At 32.0% G+C, this 18,903-nt stretch overlaps 1 protein-coding gene across 1 annotated transcript; it reads left to right on the forward strand.

The window, feature by feature from the left end:
- The first annotated feature begins 13,978 nt into the window (after positions 1-13,978).
- LOC144544809 (uncharacterized) lies at positions 13,979-18,364 on the forward strand. The gene is made up of 3 exons (XM_078293359.1): positions 13,979-14,341; positions 16,748-17,828; positions 18,150-18,364. Exons 1-3 carry the CDS (start codon positions 13,979-13,981, stop codon positions 18,362-18,364), a joined length of 1,659 nt encoding a protein of 552 aa, XP_078149485.1.
- Positions 18,365-18,903: the final 539 nt, after the last annotated feature.

An 18,903-nucleotide genomic window follows, 5' to 3' on the forward strand; every position in this document is an offset into this window, starting at 1 on the left:
CATGATGCTCAAGAAGCAGAAATGATGTCTCCAGTCGTCGGTTGGGCAACAGATGGATTGAACAGATTCAAAGAGACAGATCTCACTTCTCTCTTGAATATCTCTTGAATCTCTGGAATTAGAACCCGTTGCCTTTGCAATCTCCATCTCTCTCTCGACAGAGAGATAGAGATAGAGAAATGAAAGAAGTTATAAAGGAGGCGGAGTATTTCTCGAGGTTATCGACTGATTTATATAAAGGGGGCCAGGTTTTCTCACGGACAAATTGATTGTAGATTTAGCATATAGTCCCCCCATAAAATGCACTTATATATTATCTTGCTCTATGGTTCGTTCTTTTTGTTTTTTCAGAAAAACTTATTTTTTTCATCACTTATTCAAACGGATTCCTAGAAAATGAGAAAAATGAATATCTAGCAACATATGATTTAAATGATGTAATATATTGAATTTTTATGTTCTTTCGAAGGTCCTAAGATTATTGTTGATTTCCTATCCAACGCTATTTTATGTGAATTAGTATTCTTTTTTGATAAATATGGCAAAAAAAATTCAAACATAAATTACTGTTTTATGGATATAAAACACATAGGGCTTATTCACTGATTTTTTTATTTATATCCAAAAAAATATATAAATTTAAAAAACTAACCCAACTGCCTGTTAATTTCCAAATCTACTCAAACCGGAAAAAAAATTTCCAGTTTCAATACCAATTTCCGGAAATTGGATCCTAAATCCGGAATAATTTTTTCCGGATTTAGGATTTCTTTTTTTTTTCCTAAATCCGGAATTATTTTTTCCGGAATTTGGATTTTTTTTTTTTTTTTAGGAAATTTTTTTTTCCGAATTTTTTTTTTATTTTTCAGTTTTTATTTATAATTTATTTATTTATTGTATTGAAGTATTACAAATATTTAATATTTTTTTTTAAAAATAGATGGAATACTATTTGATTTATTCGAACGACTGCTACAAATAATCCGGATTAACATTTTTCATGCTGAATTTTTTACAGCCGTAAGAAAAAATAATATAATATAATATATGTATATGTATATGTATATGTATATGTATATGTATATGTATATGTATATGTATATATAATATAATATATGTATATATATGTATGTATAATATAAGAGGAGAGTTCCAATTCCAATGCCTCATTTTTTTCATACCTCATCATACCTCATATTTTATATTTTCTTTTTCAAAGTCCAAATTGTCGATCCGAACCGTTCAATAAAATATTTATACTAAAATATGCACATTTTAAAATATACATATAATATAATATATGTATATGTATATATAATATATTTTTTAAGATGGGTAGAAAATCACTGTTTTATGAACGGTTCAAAAACAGTGATTTTGTACATATCTTACAAAATAGCAAAAAAAATCCAAAAAATATAAAATTTCATCTCCATTCATATTTTAGTATAAATATTTTATTGAACGGTTCGGATCGACAATTTGGACTTTGAAAACGAAAATATAAAATATGAGGTATGAAAAAAATGAGGCATTGGAACCCTCCTCTTATGTTATATATACATATATATAAATATATTATATTATATATACATATATTATATTATATATACATATACATCTACATATACATATACATATATTATATTATATTATTTTTTCTTACGGCCGTAAAAAATCCACATGAAAAATCACTACTACAAAAATGGTCATTGTACACTGCACATTGTACACGGATTTGATAATTTTATCTAAAAACCGTGGATAAATTGTAATTTTTTGGAAGCCCGAAATATCTGTGGGATCTCTACACGGATGTTTATTAAAGAATCAGTGTAGAAAGCCTTGAGAGAGCTACACGGACGTTTATTACGAACTGTACACAGATTATTATTTAAATAACAGTGTAGAAAGCCTTGAGAGAGCTACACAGATATTTTTTAAAGAACCGTGTAGAAAGGTAAGAATTGTACACGGATGTTTGTTTAAATAGCAGTGTAGAAAGCTTGAGAGAGCAACACGGACGTTTAATAAAGAGCCGTGTAGAAAGGTGAAAATTGTACACGGTTTTTTGTTTAAATAACAGTACAGAAAGCCTTGAGAGAGCTACACGGATTTTTTACTTAAAAATCCGTGTAGAAAGGTTATTTTAGGGTTTTGGTTATATAAAAGACCTTCTCCTTCCAGCAGCGCCATTTTGATCAATTAATACTCTCTCTCTCTCTCCCCTTCCAGCAGTGTCATTTTGATTTCTGTGCACAAGGAGCTAGGATCTGAGATCTTTGAAGTTAATTTGTATTTCTCCTCTCTATCTTGCTAATCTTAGTCATGTATATATATATATATATATATATATATATATATATATATATTTCTCTTTTCTGTTACTAGCTTATTTTTTGTTAAGATAATGTAAATAATTAGTGTAATGTGGACCATTTTTTGAAAGTGAGAAGTAAAGAAAACGCCTAAGGTCTCCATCATTAGATCTGAGGAAAACCGTTGAAGATCAGTACTAACGCTTCCGCCTAAAGATGTCTGCACTTCAGAACTGTAAGATTTAAATTACTTTGCTATTTTATTTTGAATTTACGGATTCTGGATTGCTTGTGTTTTTTTAATTGCAAAACACGTCATGAATTATTAAGACTATCATTTGGTATCAGAGCCATTGTAAATTCATATAAGATGTAATAAAAAAAATTTTACGAAATTGATTTTCAATGGTTCGTATAAAAGCTAGACAGATTCAACTAATTTTATATATAAATATTTTCTTATAATTTTGGATGAAAATTTTAAAGGAGAATTTTTATTCCCTATTATGTATGCACATATATGTTAATCAATGGATTCTTATTGGAGATGCAATATGTTGGAGACCTTTAACCAAGAGGCATCATGTCATGGATCACATGGGAGCTCCTTTTTTGGTATGTTGGATCTAATACGCCTTAGTTTGTATGAAATTTCGGTCCAAACTAGATCATAACCAATCATTTTGGCACAAAGCTTGATCATGTGGTTACTAAGTGGTAAGGATATAACTTTTATACAAACATTGTATTGGATCCTAAGGAGTATATGTTATGTTTTATCACATGAGATTGCATGTACAAAAAGCTTTGTATATATATATGTTGCATGAATTGTAATCTTCTACCTTTTCTTGTTACTAACTAATACCAAATTATAATTGTAGTATGGACCAAAGTAAAAGTGTTACACCAAGGAGCAGATCGACGATGTCAGGTGTATGTGGACAAGACGGTTTCAATTTAAATTTTGTAATGCTCAATATGGATTTGTATAATTTTGTATATTTTAGTGTACATAAATTATTTATACTGTTGTATAGTTTTGGGATTATGAGTTTAAAAGACCTCTGTTTAATGTTTCTCTGTTTTGGAATTCTAATTTTAAATGGCTAACAAAATTGGAAGCTAGCCACCAAAAAAAAAAAAAAGGAAAAAAAGGACAATTCTACACAGACATTTAACTAAAGTCCGTGTAGAAAGGTATTTAAACATTAAAAAAAATTGGAAAAAAAAAACAATTCTACACGGACATTTAACTAAAGTCCGTGTAGAAAGGTATTTAAACATAAAAAAAAATAAGAGAGCTACACGGACATTTAGCTAAATATCCGTGTAGAAAGAGTAATCATACACGGCTGTTTATGTAATAATCCGTGTAGCTCGGTTATTTTGAGAGCGATGCTGGCAAGCGTTTGTACACGGTTGTTTATGTAATAATCCGTGTAGCTCTCGATAATCACACACGGGTAAATATCCGTGTGTAAATATTCAAGGATTTCTACACCCTTACAGTCCACACGGCAGGAAATCCGTGTAGCTCTCCTGTTTATGTCCGTGTACAATTACTTATTCTGTAGTAGTGAATGTTGATCCGGATTATTTGTAGCAGTCGTTCGAATAAATCAAATTATATAGTATTCCATCTATTTTTTTTTTAAATATATTAAATATTTGTAATACTTCAATACAATAAATAAATAAATTATAAATAAAAACTGAAAAATAAAAAAAATAAAAAATAAAATCCTAATTCCAGAAAAAATTATTCCGGATTTAGGAAAAAAAAAAGAAAAAAGAATCCTAAATCCGGAAAAAATTATTCCGGATTTAGGATCCAATTTCCAGAAATTGGTATTGAAACCGGAAAATTTTTTTCCGTTTTGGGTAAATTTGGAAATTAACAGACAGTTTGGTTAGTTTTTTAAATTTATATATTTTTTTGGATATAAATAAAAAAATCGGGCTTATTCAATTGCTACTAAATTTTACAGAATGAGATTTTACAGACATAGGAACTTAGAAAATGAATTTATAAAAACTCGTACCCATGGTACCCACTAGAATGGTTATTAAAATTAAAATATTATGTACTTATTTCTAAAATGCTTGGTGTCGACAAAAAATTTCTTATTAATAATTATATATAATTAAATTAAAGTGAATCATATAATAGCATCAGAATATTTATTAATCATTATTTCATTAATTATGAATTTTTTTCTTGAAACCTTTTTATCTAATCACTCAAAAAGATCAAATAAAAATTAAATATGCAAATTAATTATCCCGATTATAAATGAAATGTTGAATAAAGACAATAAATAAAAGAATAAATTAACAAAATTTTGTATTTTCCACAATTGTTTGAAAAACATTTTTTCTCCGGGAGCTGCTATTTTGAGCACTCAATTTGCAATGTTGAGGGCAAGAACCATTTTCTCTTTTTTATACCGATTATGTCCATACTTAAAGTACCTTTCGTTTTTGCTTTAAACTAATTTATACTTAAATGAACAATACACTTCGGGAAATATTTAATGCATAAAGATAACAGCATGGTTTACTTTTAGGAAATTCTAATTTAAGAATGCAATTTTACAATAGCATGTGGTGTACAAATACTAACATATAGATACAATAGCATATGGTGTACAAATACTAACATATAGATCAAACTTTGCAAATGAATAATTATTTCGCATGTCATTTTCTTCTAATGAATTTCATCATTATAAATTTCTTACTAGTTAAATACCATTGTACTTCTAATTTTAAAAATATAATAGAAATCATAACACAGCAAAAAAATGACAAAATTAAATATTAATTGTTACATAATGTTATGTATATTGTTGGAAGTGCATAAAAATTTTCAATTATTGCTGTGCTCAAAAGACATGCGAAAAAATAATTTAAAATCAAGAATAATAAGAAATAGCAAAATATGAGAAACTTGTAATAATATGTGATCTCATGATAAGTTATAGTTAACACCAAAAGAATGTGACCATAGAAAATCAAATTTGGAAGAAAACACATTTACTTATTTCCATAAAAAAAGGAGGTCTGAATAGCAGTGCAGCTATTCCTTCGATTCTATTAGATGATTTTCTTTGGAAAGAATTAATTAAGTCTAGAACAAGAAAATTATAGGATCATGATAATTGTCCCCGCATCTCTATCCCTCTATTTATTCCCGCACTTAATTTCTATAATTACTTTAGAGACTATAAAAATTTCAGCACTGATTTTTTTTAAAAGTATTAATCTCCATACATAAAAGTATTTATACCTAAGAATGGAAGTATTTATACCTATAAGGTGAATAATTTTTACATAAATAATTCTCTCCAATCAAATCTCAAATTACATGAGGGGATCATACATGTTTTTAGAGGTGAGTTTTTTTTTTATTCATTCAATAACATTCACATTTATGACGATCTATGAGGATTTTACGAATCTTAAACCACGAACATTTTCTACATAATTTTCTCTTTCAAATTAGATCTATAATGACATATTTTCATACTTGTTGTCACACAAGTATTTATATCTATACTTGAAAATATTTTTTTACATATGACACTGAATGACATATGAAAGTATTAATATCAAGTATTACAAGTATTTATATCTATACACTAGAGTATTTATACCTATATAAAAAAATACTTGAATAATCACCATCAGTCACACCTTAAAAGCAAAGCTCCGTGAGGGAGAGAGAAATTAGAGGGGGCAGAGGAGAAGAGAAGCAGAGGAGAGAGATAGATAAAGAGAGACCAACGGACAGTGAAGGGTTGTTTCTGAAAGGAGATGACAGGACAATTTTATAATTTCTGAACGAAGAAAGGTCTTGATACAGTGAACAAATATTAAAAAATAAAGATACATAAACAATTTGAACGAACTAAATTAAATTATGTGCAACTCTTCAATTTAATATACAGTGAATAAATATGTCAATAGAATAACGAAGATACAGTAAACAATGCCACCTCGCAATTATTAGTGGGTCAGATACAATTAAATTATCTACAAATCTTCAATTTGATATAGTGAATAATTATCCATAAGAAAAAGAGGGATACATGATGTCACATTGCTATTAGTGGACTGGATCCTATTAAATTATGCGCAATCCTAGAAAAAATGAAAAATACATTGAATAATGCCACATCACAACTATCAGTGGTTCAATTCAATTAAATTAGTATGACCCTTCAATTTAATACAATGAACAAATGTCAATTGAAAAATGTATATTATGACAACTTTGCCTCTCTAGCACAATCTCAACCACAGCTTTGCCTCTTCCAAGATGTTTTCCTAGAGGTGCAAACGGGTAAAATGTTATCTACCGCATCAAAATCCGTATTAGAAAATTAAATACGGATACGGATATAGTTTTAAATTTTAATTATCCGCATCTAAATAGTAGATATATACTATATAGTTTAATATATATTATGACAAAATTTATGTTATCCACTATTATAAAAAGCAGATATCAGTATTTGTATTCGTTTAATATCCGATCCGTATCAGTATCCATATCTGAAAAATAAAAATAGATACAGATATCATTTTATCACTATCTGATACTTATCCGATTCGTTTGCACCCCTATGTTTTCCTCCACTGTCTTAAGCGGTACCTCTTGCCCTTCAAAAATCTTTTTATTCCGTTGCTTCTAGATGGACCAACAGGTTGAGACGAAGTCTGCCACTGCTTCAGCCCATAGTTGTCATACGTATATATTTTACAGTAGTGTTGAGTAACAAATTTGTCAATCCACAAACATAACATAATAAAAGTTCATATTTATTTATTTAGGAGCAAGTTCAAATTTTACTGCTTACTGGTGGAATCAAGATTCAAGAGTTTTTCTCCCTTTACAACCAACAAACAATGAAAATAAAAAAAATAACAAAACATGATAGAAAATTAGAAGGCAAGAACACGCAATCACATTTTCTCCAACAAGACAGACTTGACGATCTGCCTCACGAAAGCACTGAAGCAGTCACGGCAGCAGCCTGGCACTAAATTGGACATATCCTTGTTGTGGTTGCAAAGGGGCCTAGAGAATGATCGAGCGAGTGCTCGATGGTGCTCAAGTCCATATGCAGCCAAGATGGTGTGGGTTGAAACCCTGGCGACTTGCTTGTATCCATTTGAGCCTAAGTAATGTTTAAGCCATATTGCATAAATAAATATGAACAGGATTGTCTAGATAGCATATTTGTGTTCAGACAAATTAGTGCTGCCATCTTGATTACCATTATGTGTCACTACCATACTATTAATCCTATACCATAAGCTACTATACCTAGTAGGAGAGTCATTGCAAGAACATACTAGCCAATATATCAAATATATTCTCTAGACATGCTACAGTTTTGGGTTGCAAAACTATGATAATTCTAACAAAATAGGTAAGAACATGAACATATAAAAAATGAAAAAAATATGTACCTAATTTCTTTTTATCTTTGTGCATAGCAGATAGATTGTGCTTGACCAGAGATTTAATCTCAGCCTTAGCATCCTCACTTCTCGCAAGCTCTCTCTTTGCAGTCATTGAAGAGGATCCTCTTCGTAGTAATCCCAGACCCACATGAGGAGCTTGACTACTCAGACCTATAGGAGCACTGTGCATGATTGTTGTATGTCGAACCGGCTGATAACTAGATCCACCTGTAGCATTGTTATTGTTCGAATGAGAGGCACTCGCACCTTCACCATCAGTTCTCGGTTTTTTCAGTGGTGCATGAATGTGCCCTGTTGTCTTTGATTTTCCCATTGTTGATAAAGACGGTGAGATTTGTTGCCTATTCTCTTGGGGCACATGTTTTGCCAAATATAATCTGGCTTTCTCAATCATTTCCCAAGACTTGCCAATATTGCGGGATCCGTTATGATTAGGCTGCATTTTTTAGTGCTTTCCACACAAAAAGGATGGTAAACCTGCAGTATGTTAATTAGAAGAATCAAATACTAACATATATGTTTTAGACAATTTTAAATATAAGGCTGCAAAACATCATCAGAATTGCATGCACGTTAGTCACTTCCCCCTTTCCCCACAAAAAGAACCAACCCACCAAATTAGAGAAAAGAGGAATTAAAGCAATAGAAAGAACTAGAAAAAAGGAATAAAGTAATGTTGTTGTCCGTGCTACTATTTTGTTGAAACTTGCCCTATACAAGTATATATTGCTCATGTCTGTGTTCAATGAAAGGGCATTCACAATGCATGTTAAGATTAAATTGTGCACTTACACATCTCACAGTCACAGTTTCACTATGTTATGGTCTGAGATTCTGCATAGGTAGACCATTAGGCTAATTATTCATATGAAATTCTATGCTTTATTTCAAAATTTCTAATTGGCAAAGTGATCATTACAAAACATTAATTTCACAATTTCAATCAATTGTGTGTAATAAGCAATCTCCATGAAAAAAATTTATAGCCACTTCCAGTTATGTCTAATTTAAGTCATTCAAGATTAGTGAAAGAAAAGTTATTCTCAGCCAAATTACCTTTTTTGTAACTTTGGAGAATAGATCTGAAATTTTGAGCTAGAAATCTAGGTCAAAATACTTCGAATCTGTGACCTCCTACCCAAAGATGTAATCTCCGTCCATCTAAAACTTCTAACTTCCCGATACCTTGAACTTGTGGTCGGCGGCAGCAGCAGGGGGTGGGGGGGAGAAGGCTATAGAATTGAAGTGTATATGAAGAATTAGGTTTTTGAAACGGCGGCGGACCAATGGATAGAAATATTAATACTGTTTGAGTTCAGTTTTATTTCACTTAGAATTTTTTTGGTTGGATTTGGTTTATAAGTAAATACTCAATAATGTGTGTTTCACGTGTTTACAAGTTATGAATGTCTGATAATTCACTAAGATCACTAGCATACTGTTTTAATATTCCCCTATTGTGTGATGATTGGTTGAGGATTAAACCGTGGAATAAGGGGTTTAGCCTCAATTATGCTAACTAATGAGGCCAGCCTGACTAGGTGCAAGTCACTTAAACCACCTCGAAAGTTGGACTAAATTCATACTTCCCCTAGTGCTATTTTTTATTTTCTGTCAATATATTTTTGCACTCCACACTCCCTTTAGTATGCAAACATCATTTTTTGTAAATCAATTTTAGATATTATGAATTGACTTTGGAAATTAATTTATTGCTATTTTTTATTCACTATGACTGTGAATTAAATTCTAAATTATGCATTGATACCTTCAAATTTTTAATTAAAATGTCATTCATTTTTCAAATTATTTATTGTTATATTTAATTTGGTTATCATATATATATATATATCCCATGGAACATGGAATTGTTAAATACCGAACAGGTCCATATTGTCTTTTTAATTAAGAACTGGCAGAGAGAATATATTGCTTTTGTGATTCATTGTTTATTTTCTTATATGAGAGAGTGACATTTCGGTATGACCCATGCATTTCTATAACTTATCAAAAACTAATCCATAATACAATGTCCTTATCTCAAGCGCAAACCCAAAAGAACAAACAGTTGGTGGTCCCATGGTCCATTTAGCATTTTTCACACTGCACGTCAATAATATGCATTCATCGTTACATAATACTTAGATTATAATTTTTAGAAACTATACTATGCTGGCACGACTTACTCCTTATCAATAAGTGTAATGTTGCCACAAGAAAGAAATACAGAAATCCTACTTTAAATCTTGAAAATAACATATTATGTAATGTTATATTTAATATGGTTATCATATTTCATATTTCATTCTAATCAGTATTACATATAATGGAGAGAGCAAAATCAATTTAAGACTAAAATCACAAATTAAACCAAACAAAGAATAGCTTAAGTTATGACCTTGCTTTAGAAAGTGATTTTGGAACAGAGATTTTAGATCGGGTCAGAATGCTATTGCATGTAAACAATTGTAGGCTATATAATACAGGATATCTTTATCCGGTAAAAATGGTTCCTACAGCCATAAATGGATCGGACTGCATCGAAAAGTCAGATCCCGCATCTCTCTTCTATCACTGTGTGGGAATTCAGATCTTTCTCTGCCTCTCAGATCTCCTTTCCCCTGGAATAGGAAACCGTTCCTGAAGTGGTAATCAATGATAGGATGGATCTATAGTGATTGGCTTACATTACCATAGCTTCTCGTCTCATTCACTCGTTGATTTTGATCAATTTGTTTCTTTTCTTTTACCAGCTAGAGCATACAAAAAACATCAACAGCCGATTAAAGGGTGATGTAGGATCAGAGAGGTGATGGCAGAAGGGATGGAACTGCAACAAGGAGAGGAAGAAGAAAGAGAATGTTTACAAAAAGCAAACTAACCCAAGACTTGAATGATGAAAGATGATTATGGATGAAACAATGAACTCAGAGGTGATGTAAAGAGTTTGACTATCACAAGGAGAAAGAGATTTGAAAATGTTGGACGATGTTCAGCTTATATGTTGATAATTATGAAATATTAAAGTTGGCGTGATTAAAAGTGATTTGTTATCAAAAAAATTGGAACTTTATTAAAGTACAAATGGGCCTTAATTTTGGATGTACATAGATCCAAGGAAATATGATTTTCGAACTCAACATAAATTTAGCACCTTCTTTAGGACTGTCTAAATGCATGTATTAAGGTAAATTTCTGAATGCATTATGATGTCCACACAGAATCTTACCTTGTAGCCATGCATTCAGGCAGCCATGAAAGTATGTACTGAAATACTTAGACTGTCTAAATACATTCATGTATTTTGGAATTTAGAAAAATGCCCTAAATGCAATAATTAGAAACCAATATAATATCAAGACTATGGCTAAATAATAGTGCTGTTGTCTCTCATAATGGAGACTCAAGGTCAAATCTTAGCAGAAACAACTTGAACCAGAAAAAAAGTTTACAAAAACATATCCAAGATAATAATTTAAATGATGAAATTTGACATACCAGCAAGCTGAAGCGTGTAACAAATGGTCCACATTTCCTAAACCACTCATGCCAAAGTAAAATGCATATTTCTGCATAAATTTCATTACAACAAATTCGTGTTAGAATTAATATTGCTGCAAATTATACATTCACATTAATAATTAAAAGATGTTTTGAATATAGTTTGACATTCATAAAGATAAAAACAAATGCACATCCGCAAATGTTTTGTAGAAATCAGAAACAAATGGAGGTCTTGAATATATCAATCAAAAGTTGGTAGTGAAACAACTAAATGATTTAAACAAGTTAATAATAGCTGCATATGCATTTGGGTTTATTTATAAAAAGAAGTTTACATTGTTTGAATTGTTTACATTATATCATCTATGAAAACCGGTTGATGTGCATGTAAACTAATTCAATCCAAGAGTAAATGAATCAAAGACATGGATTGCGGGATATGCAGATTGCAAATAGCAAGAAAAATTATGGAAACGATTAATGCAACAATATTCAGCCCTGAGGTAATATTGTGAAGATAATAAACTTTTTTATATATTTTAATGAGTACAACTATTTCACTAATTGACCATTTTGTACCATTATTTTACAAGGTTGAACAACTACAGAAAAATATTATTTGAACATATTTAGCTTGAAGGCAATGGAAAAGATATACAGCAAAATAATTTAAAATAGAGAAGTTTATGAAAATGGAGACATCTTCTAAGTCGATTGCTTTAGATCCCTTAAGAGTAGATACGAATTTAGAATTTTATTTACAAATTTTTCTTCCTGAATTTCATCTGCAATGCATTGGGAGATATAATCACTCGTAAAGAGGCGCAATGCTTTCTGTCAGTTATACATAGGTGATATACAGTGGAACTCCAAGACAATTCAATGCTACAATACAATATCATCACGTAGAGTATCTACAGAATTAAATGGCTCAACAACAACCAATGAATAATTGCACTGAATCAAGGACGTGCATTATTTGCATTTATAGTATATCTATAAAAATAAATGGATTCATTGGACCGGTAAGACCTAAAATAAAGTGTATATTGAATGACAATTTTCAAAAAAATTGTAGATAGGATATTATCAAACATATAGACAATGTTCAGGAAATTGAGAATTATAATTGGATGGTTGGATTTATATTGTTTGAATGCTCTTTATAAAATTGTTTGAATGGTCTTCATGAAATCCAACCGAGAAAATCCGATATAAACTGCATGATCTAAATCGGCCAGTCCAAAACTCCCTGACAATTCTATTTTGGAAAATTCAGTACAAAGTTCCTTTTGGGTAAACTAGATTGGTGTTAGTACTTAGTAAGGAACTTTCATGTATGTATTGATCAGTTCTTAAAATTGTTATTGCAAAATGAGATTTGGATCGACTGTCAAAAAAATTATCTTTTAGTGGAAATTAATTAAGGATAAATATATACAGTATAGTATGCACCTGATCACACTTGGGAATAATGATGAGGCAGGAATTTAGATCTTTCTCCACCTGTCTGATCTCCTTGCCCCTAGTATAAGAACCTGATCCGTAGGGATTGAATTCTACTACGGTAGCCTTTCCAATCTCCATCACTTATTGATTTTCATAGAAGTGAGAAAGGAGGCGGAGCAAGTCTTGTGGTTATCGCCTGATTTATATCAAGTGGGCAAGGTTTTCTTGTCCGACAAATTAATTAATGTACATTTACCATGTTAGTCCCTTCAAAATGTATATTCTTCAACAATTACTAAAAATAAATGTGCTAGAAAATGAGAATATATAAATCTAGCAACAAAGGTCCAAGAATTGGAGTTGATTTCTTACGCAATATTATTTTTATGTCAATTAATTCTCAATTCTCAATTATTGGTTACAAATATAAAACAGTTAAGGTATATTCGATTGCCATAGAATTATATATATGGAATGAGATTTCATGGACATGGGAATCGAGAAAATTCATTTACGGAAACTCAAACTCATGGGTTTACATTAGAATGGTTATGGAAATATACAGCTGATATAAAACTTCGATTGTAGTGTGGAAACTATTGTGAAAAATTTTATTTTTCTATTTAAAATACTAGATATTAACACAATTTTTCTCATTAATAATTATTAACATCACAATATTTTTTAATAATATTTCATTAGGAAACATTTTCTTGCAAAAAAATTATCACTGAAAAAAATCAAAATCAAGACAAAATTTGGATTAGCAAATTAATTATTCTTGTTATTAATAAAATGTTGAATAAAGAAATAGAAACAAGACAAAATTAACAAAAAATTAAAAATCCATTTTAGTCAATTTTGGAATAACAATTATTTTGTCCAGCAACTGTATTGTATGCATTTTTTTCCTCATTTTCAAATTATTGTTTTATAAAGTGATGAACAATATGCATTTCCATATTCTAATAAAAAAAATAACTGAACCGAACAGAAGAGAGAATATATTTGCAATTTAGGGGGACTAATATGGTAATTATACAATTAATTTGTCGTAGGAAAACCTGGCCCACTTCTCACATCTCACTCTCGCACAGTGACAAACTCCTCTCTAATCTCTCTCTCTCTCTTTTATATCTCGAAAGATCGAACAGTTTCTTTCCGCACAATACTAATCCTTGTCACCGCACATTAATCAAAATTAACGAGCGATGGAGATCGTAAAGGCAACGGTAGTAGAATCCAATCCCTCCAGATCTAACCTCCCTTCAAGTTCCTCATCAGGATCGGCTTCTTTTTCCAGGGGCAAGGAGATCGTAGAGGCAGTGAAAGATCTGAATTCCCATACAGAGACTGAAGAGAGATGTGGGATCTGTCTCTTGAATTCCATCCGATCCATCTGTGGCCAGATCGACGGCTGCAGACACCATTTCTGCTTCATGTGCATCATGGAATGGGCGAAAACCGAGTCCCGTTGCCCTCTCTGCAAGCAACGCTTCCGATCCATCTGCCGGCCTGCTGTGCCGGGTTTGTTCCCCGCTGAACAACTCGTCATGATTCCCGAGCGTGATCAGGTGCATGCCTACTATACTGTATATATATGTATTCTTAATTAGTTTCTGGTAGTAGCAGTAATAGTATAAGCCAGTGGCCATATATCTATCTGTATAGTCAGCAATGCATGCATTTCTGATATTACACTTTTCTATGAATAAACTTCACCCTCAAGTTCCAAATTTTATATGTAGTATATACTGATTAAGGATTAGGCTTGATATTTCCTTAAGTATACCTGATTTATTCTTTAAGGAAGATTTGTTATAGTTAGATTGTAGAAAGTAATAGTAACCTGTATCAGAGAACCCGCCTTTGTCTAGTGGCAAAGAGCGACGCTTTATTGAAGGCTCGAACTCCATCTTTCTCTCAAAAAAAATATATAATAAGTCCTATCAAGATCAAACTCACTGAAAGCTTGAGAAACCTAATCAAATTGAATGGTGATGTTGATTTTTATCTAAAAATAAATATATTAAGAATGCATGGTTGTCTTCTAGTTAGTATTTGATGAAAACGAAATGCCTATGCGTCTCGAAATAAATACTTCATTGCTAAGTGCACATACTCATTGAATTCTTCTGGATGAATGGACTTGTCGGCACATCTGCATTGTCTTGGTGTGCAAGGAAGATTCATTAAGGGCAAAATTGTCCATATATTATCTACAATTCTATTGGCTCCTTGGCGACTTGTCAGAAAGCATCCTCTTCTTGTATTGGACGCGCGATGCCACTGTATATACCTAAAAAAGCCGGTGGCAGATACTCTGAAGTTTGTGATGGATTGATTAGGATTAGCATTTAGTAGCTTGAGGCTGCAACTGAAGTGGGATAAGGATTTACTGCCTTATATAGCTTATGTATGTTAACATGAAATAGTATTCTCCAACCTAAAATATCTATTCCAAAATGAAATAAAATGAATGTTTATCATATCATGATATTCTTCACTGATATTTAGCTCTAGCTGGTAACAGGAAAAAAAAATTCACTGATATTCTTCACTATGTCCGGTTATAACATATCATGAAAGAAAATAATATTTGTAAAAAGAGCTAAATATTTTAATTTGATGGTATATTTGTGCTCACAAGGCAAAAATTGTTGTTTTGTCCGTGCTACAATTAATTTGGGCCGGATAATTAACATATTTTGTAAATAAAGAATATGCCTAGATATAGTAAAATTAGTTACTGGTTCATGTCTGAAGCACTATAAATTAGGTGATGTGAAAAATGATAGACTGGCCATAAGTATTTTGGCAAGCATTCCAAATGATCTCTTCTAATAGGAGCTTTCTATCTTTTCTTTCCTTTTTATACATAAATTTGATGCAATCTTGAGAGGAAATTAGAAGTTGGCAAATAAGGTCGAGCAATTTTTCGGATTTTGTAGATATTATCCGAGGCCCGAAATAGGCAAATTAATTATCCAGGGTAGGTAAATAAGTTCAGGGATAAGCCCAGTTTGAAGATAAGACCCTGTCCAATCCAAGCCCAAGGTCCTATATTCTAAAATCCAGAGATAGGCAGTTACTAACCCTTGTTACACTTGGGTCCCCCTTGCTTCCGGCCTTAGTACACCGTCAGACGTGAATAAACTTGTAAAACACATGTAAAACACACATAATCTAGTATTTACTAATAAACTATATCTAATCAAATAAATTATGTGTGGAATGAAACCTAAACCCTAACACTAATACTACTTCGATCCATTGCTCCGCCGCCTCCAAAAACTAACCCTCTATAAACACATCACAATTCAATTGACCCGCCTCCGACTAAGATATTACATCTTGGAGTCGTGGGATTGATATCTAAAGATCCTCTTACCACAACTCAACCCTCTCGGCCACTTCAGATACCAGATCCTTTTCTTCAGAGAATTATACCAAGCACCGTTGGCTAAGATATTACATTTCCTAGTAGGAAGTTGTATATTTGAAATCGGGTGCATGCCTACCATTGCAGATTTCAAATTGGGTGCGGAAAATTTCAGATTTACAAAATAGCTAAGTTTGTTGAATTGGATATGGCAGCAAATGAATTGACAAATATATCCTTATAATTGCACTTATACTCGATTCACTGTGGGGACCTAAATAATTTATTATTTTGTAATGATATCTCCAATTGAAAAATTTAATCAGAACATTTTGAATTCGCCCTTCGTTATGGACAGTTATGAGCATATGATTGTTCTGCCTTAGTTTCAAAAAAATTAATAATATGGACAACAAAGTGACTTTCTTCCTTTTGATTCCATCTTATTTTTATTGCTTTGATTATTTTTTTATCTTTTTGGGAGGGGGAAGTAACAAACTTTTAATTGTTCCCACAAATTATGATTGTATATGGTTATAGTTTATATTGTGATGATGATTTACAGCCTTGTATTTATTATAATTGCCCATATAAACAGCCGCTAGCAGTTGATTCTTTTAATAACATACTGCAGGTTTACCATCCTCTCGGTGTGGAGAGCACGGCAATCAACGAAAAACACCTTCATTCACATTGCACCCTCTGCCACTCCGCATCAAATGAAGCCTATCTAGTAAGCTGTGCACTGTGTGATTCGACATTTCACACCCATTGTGTTGGTCTTGGCTGGGACATTCCAGAAGCTGAATTTTACTGCCCTGATTGCCATACTTGTAGAATTGAGTACTCGAAAATGCATCCTAATCACGATGTTGATGAAGAAACAATGGAGAAAATAAGGATGATTCGAAGAGGTGGCAATTCCATTTCCATGCATGATCTTGTAGTGGATATCCGAGGACAAGAAACGGTAAACCGGCCTTCAATTAGTCAGTCAACTGGAGGAGGTGATGTATCATTGACTTCTAGGGCACGGATGGAACAAGGCATTCAGGCCCTCCGTGACAATTGGGGCCGTGTGCAGTCAGGCTCACTAAACATCTCCGATATAATGAGACCTTATCATAGAGAGGGCACAAGCCAGAACAACCCAGTTGCCACAATATCTGGTGCAGCAAGAGAAAATAGCAATAATGAATCCCGTGATATTGATAAATCTTGGGAAATGATGGAGAAGGCCAGATTAGATCTAGCAAAAATAAAAACCCAAGAGAATAGGCAACAAATCACTCATTCATCAACAACAGCGGGAAAATCAAAGGCAGCACAGCACATACATCCACCAGCGAAAAAGCCAAGACCTTATGGTGAAGATGTGAGTTCCTATAATTCCAAACATGAGATGTCTTATCCTGACAGAGGTTTTGCACAGTTTTGGAAAAATGGCCATGCTCCAGGTGGATCAAATTATCACCCGGTTCAACAGGCAGCACGCATGCCCAGTAATCCTTTCAATGCAAGTACTCGAGTTGCTCAGGTCGGTCTGGGTTTGCTAGGGAATGGAGCCGCATCAACAATTGAAAAAAGAGAGATAGTGAGAAGTGAGGATATGAAGGCTGAGATTCAATCCCTAGTGAAGCATAGTTTGTCTGCAATCCACAAAGATAAAAAGAAACTAGGTACGTATAATTCTTTTCATTTTTTGTTCATTTTTTGTTCATTTTTTTATTTTGTTCATGTCGTACCATATATAGTTGGAATTACCATAGTTTTCAATCCTAAGTTTGAGCATATCCAGAAAAATATTTGATATATATTCCATCTTTTACATTAATTAAGAAATGACCAGCCAGGATGTTCTTGCATTTAACTCTCCTATATTTTTAAGCCTTCAATTTTTAATGATATTTTTTTCTTCTGCTAATCAAGATGGAATACTTTATTTTTCTGAATCTAAACAATCATCTTCATATTCACTGATCAAGATGTCTCAACTTTAGGATCAATTGGTTACAAGGAAGTTGCTAGGGTTTCGACCCACACTATCTTGGCTGCATATGGACATGCACACAATGAGGCACTCGCTCAATCATTCTCTAGGCCCTTTTGCAACCACAACAAAGATTTGTCCAATTTGGTGCCAGTTTCGTGCCGTGATTGCTTCAACACTTTTGTCAGGCAAGTCGTTGAGGCTGTCTTAATGGAGAAAATGTGATGTTGTGCTATGGTTTTTTAATTATTTTTCATAATTGTTTTTTCTTGTTTTTTTTTTACTTTTATGTTTGTTGATTGTAAAATGAGAGTGGACCTCTTGAATCTTGACTGCTCTAATAAATAGTACAATTTAAAATTGGTCCAAATGATCAAAATTAAGGAACTTATATAATGTTCTGTTTATGGCTTGATAAATTAGTTACAAAACACATACAATAATATGATACTTGACAACATCCAATGTTTTGTTATTATATAATATGCATATTTGTTATATATGAGGAAAATAACAATTTGTCCAGAGTCAGACTAAGAGAATGTATGATAATCAGTGAAAGGATGAGACAAACATTACTGATTTCTTCCATATTAACTTATCAAAGGTAATATGTGCATTAATACCCTCAAAATGTACTGCTTTAAATATGAATTTATTTATATTTTTAAAGGGGAGAGTTCAAATGCACCATGATATTGTGCTTCAATATGCTCCATGTCCTTTATCTCCGTTTTCAAGAGCAGTCAACTTGGACTACTTCA

Source organism: Carex rostrata, chromosome 27 (assembly GCF_964058835.1).
Source record: "Carex rostrata chromosome 27, lpCarRost1.2, whole genome shotgun sequence".
Taxonomy (NCBI): Eukaryota; Viridiplantae; Streptophyta; class Magnoliopsida; order Poales; family Cyperaceae; genus Carex; species Carex rostrata.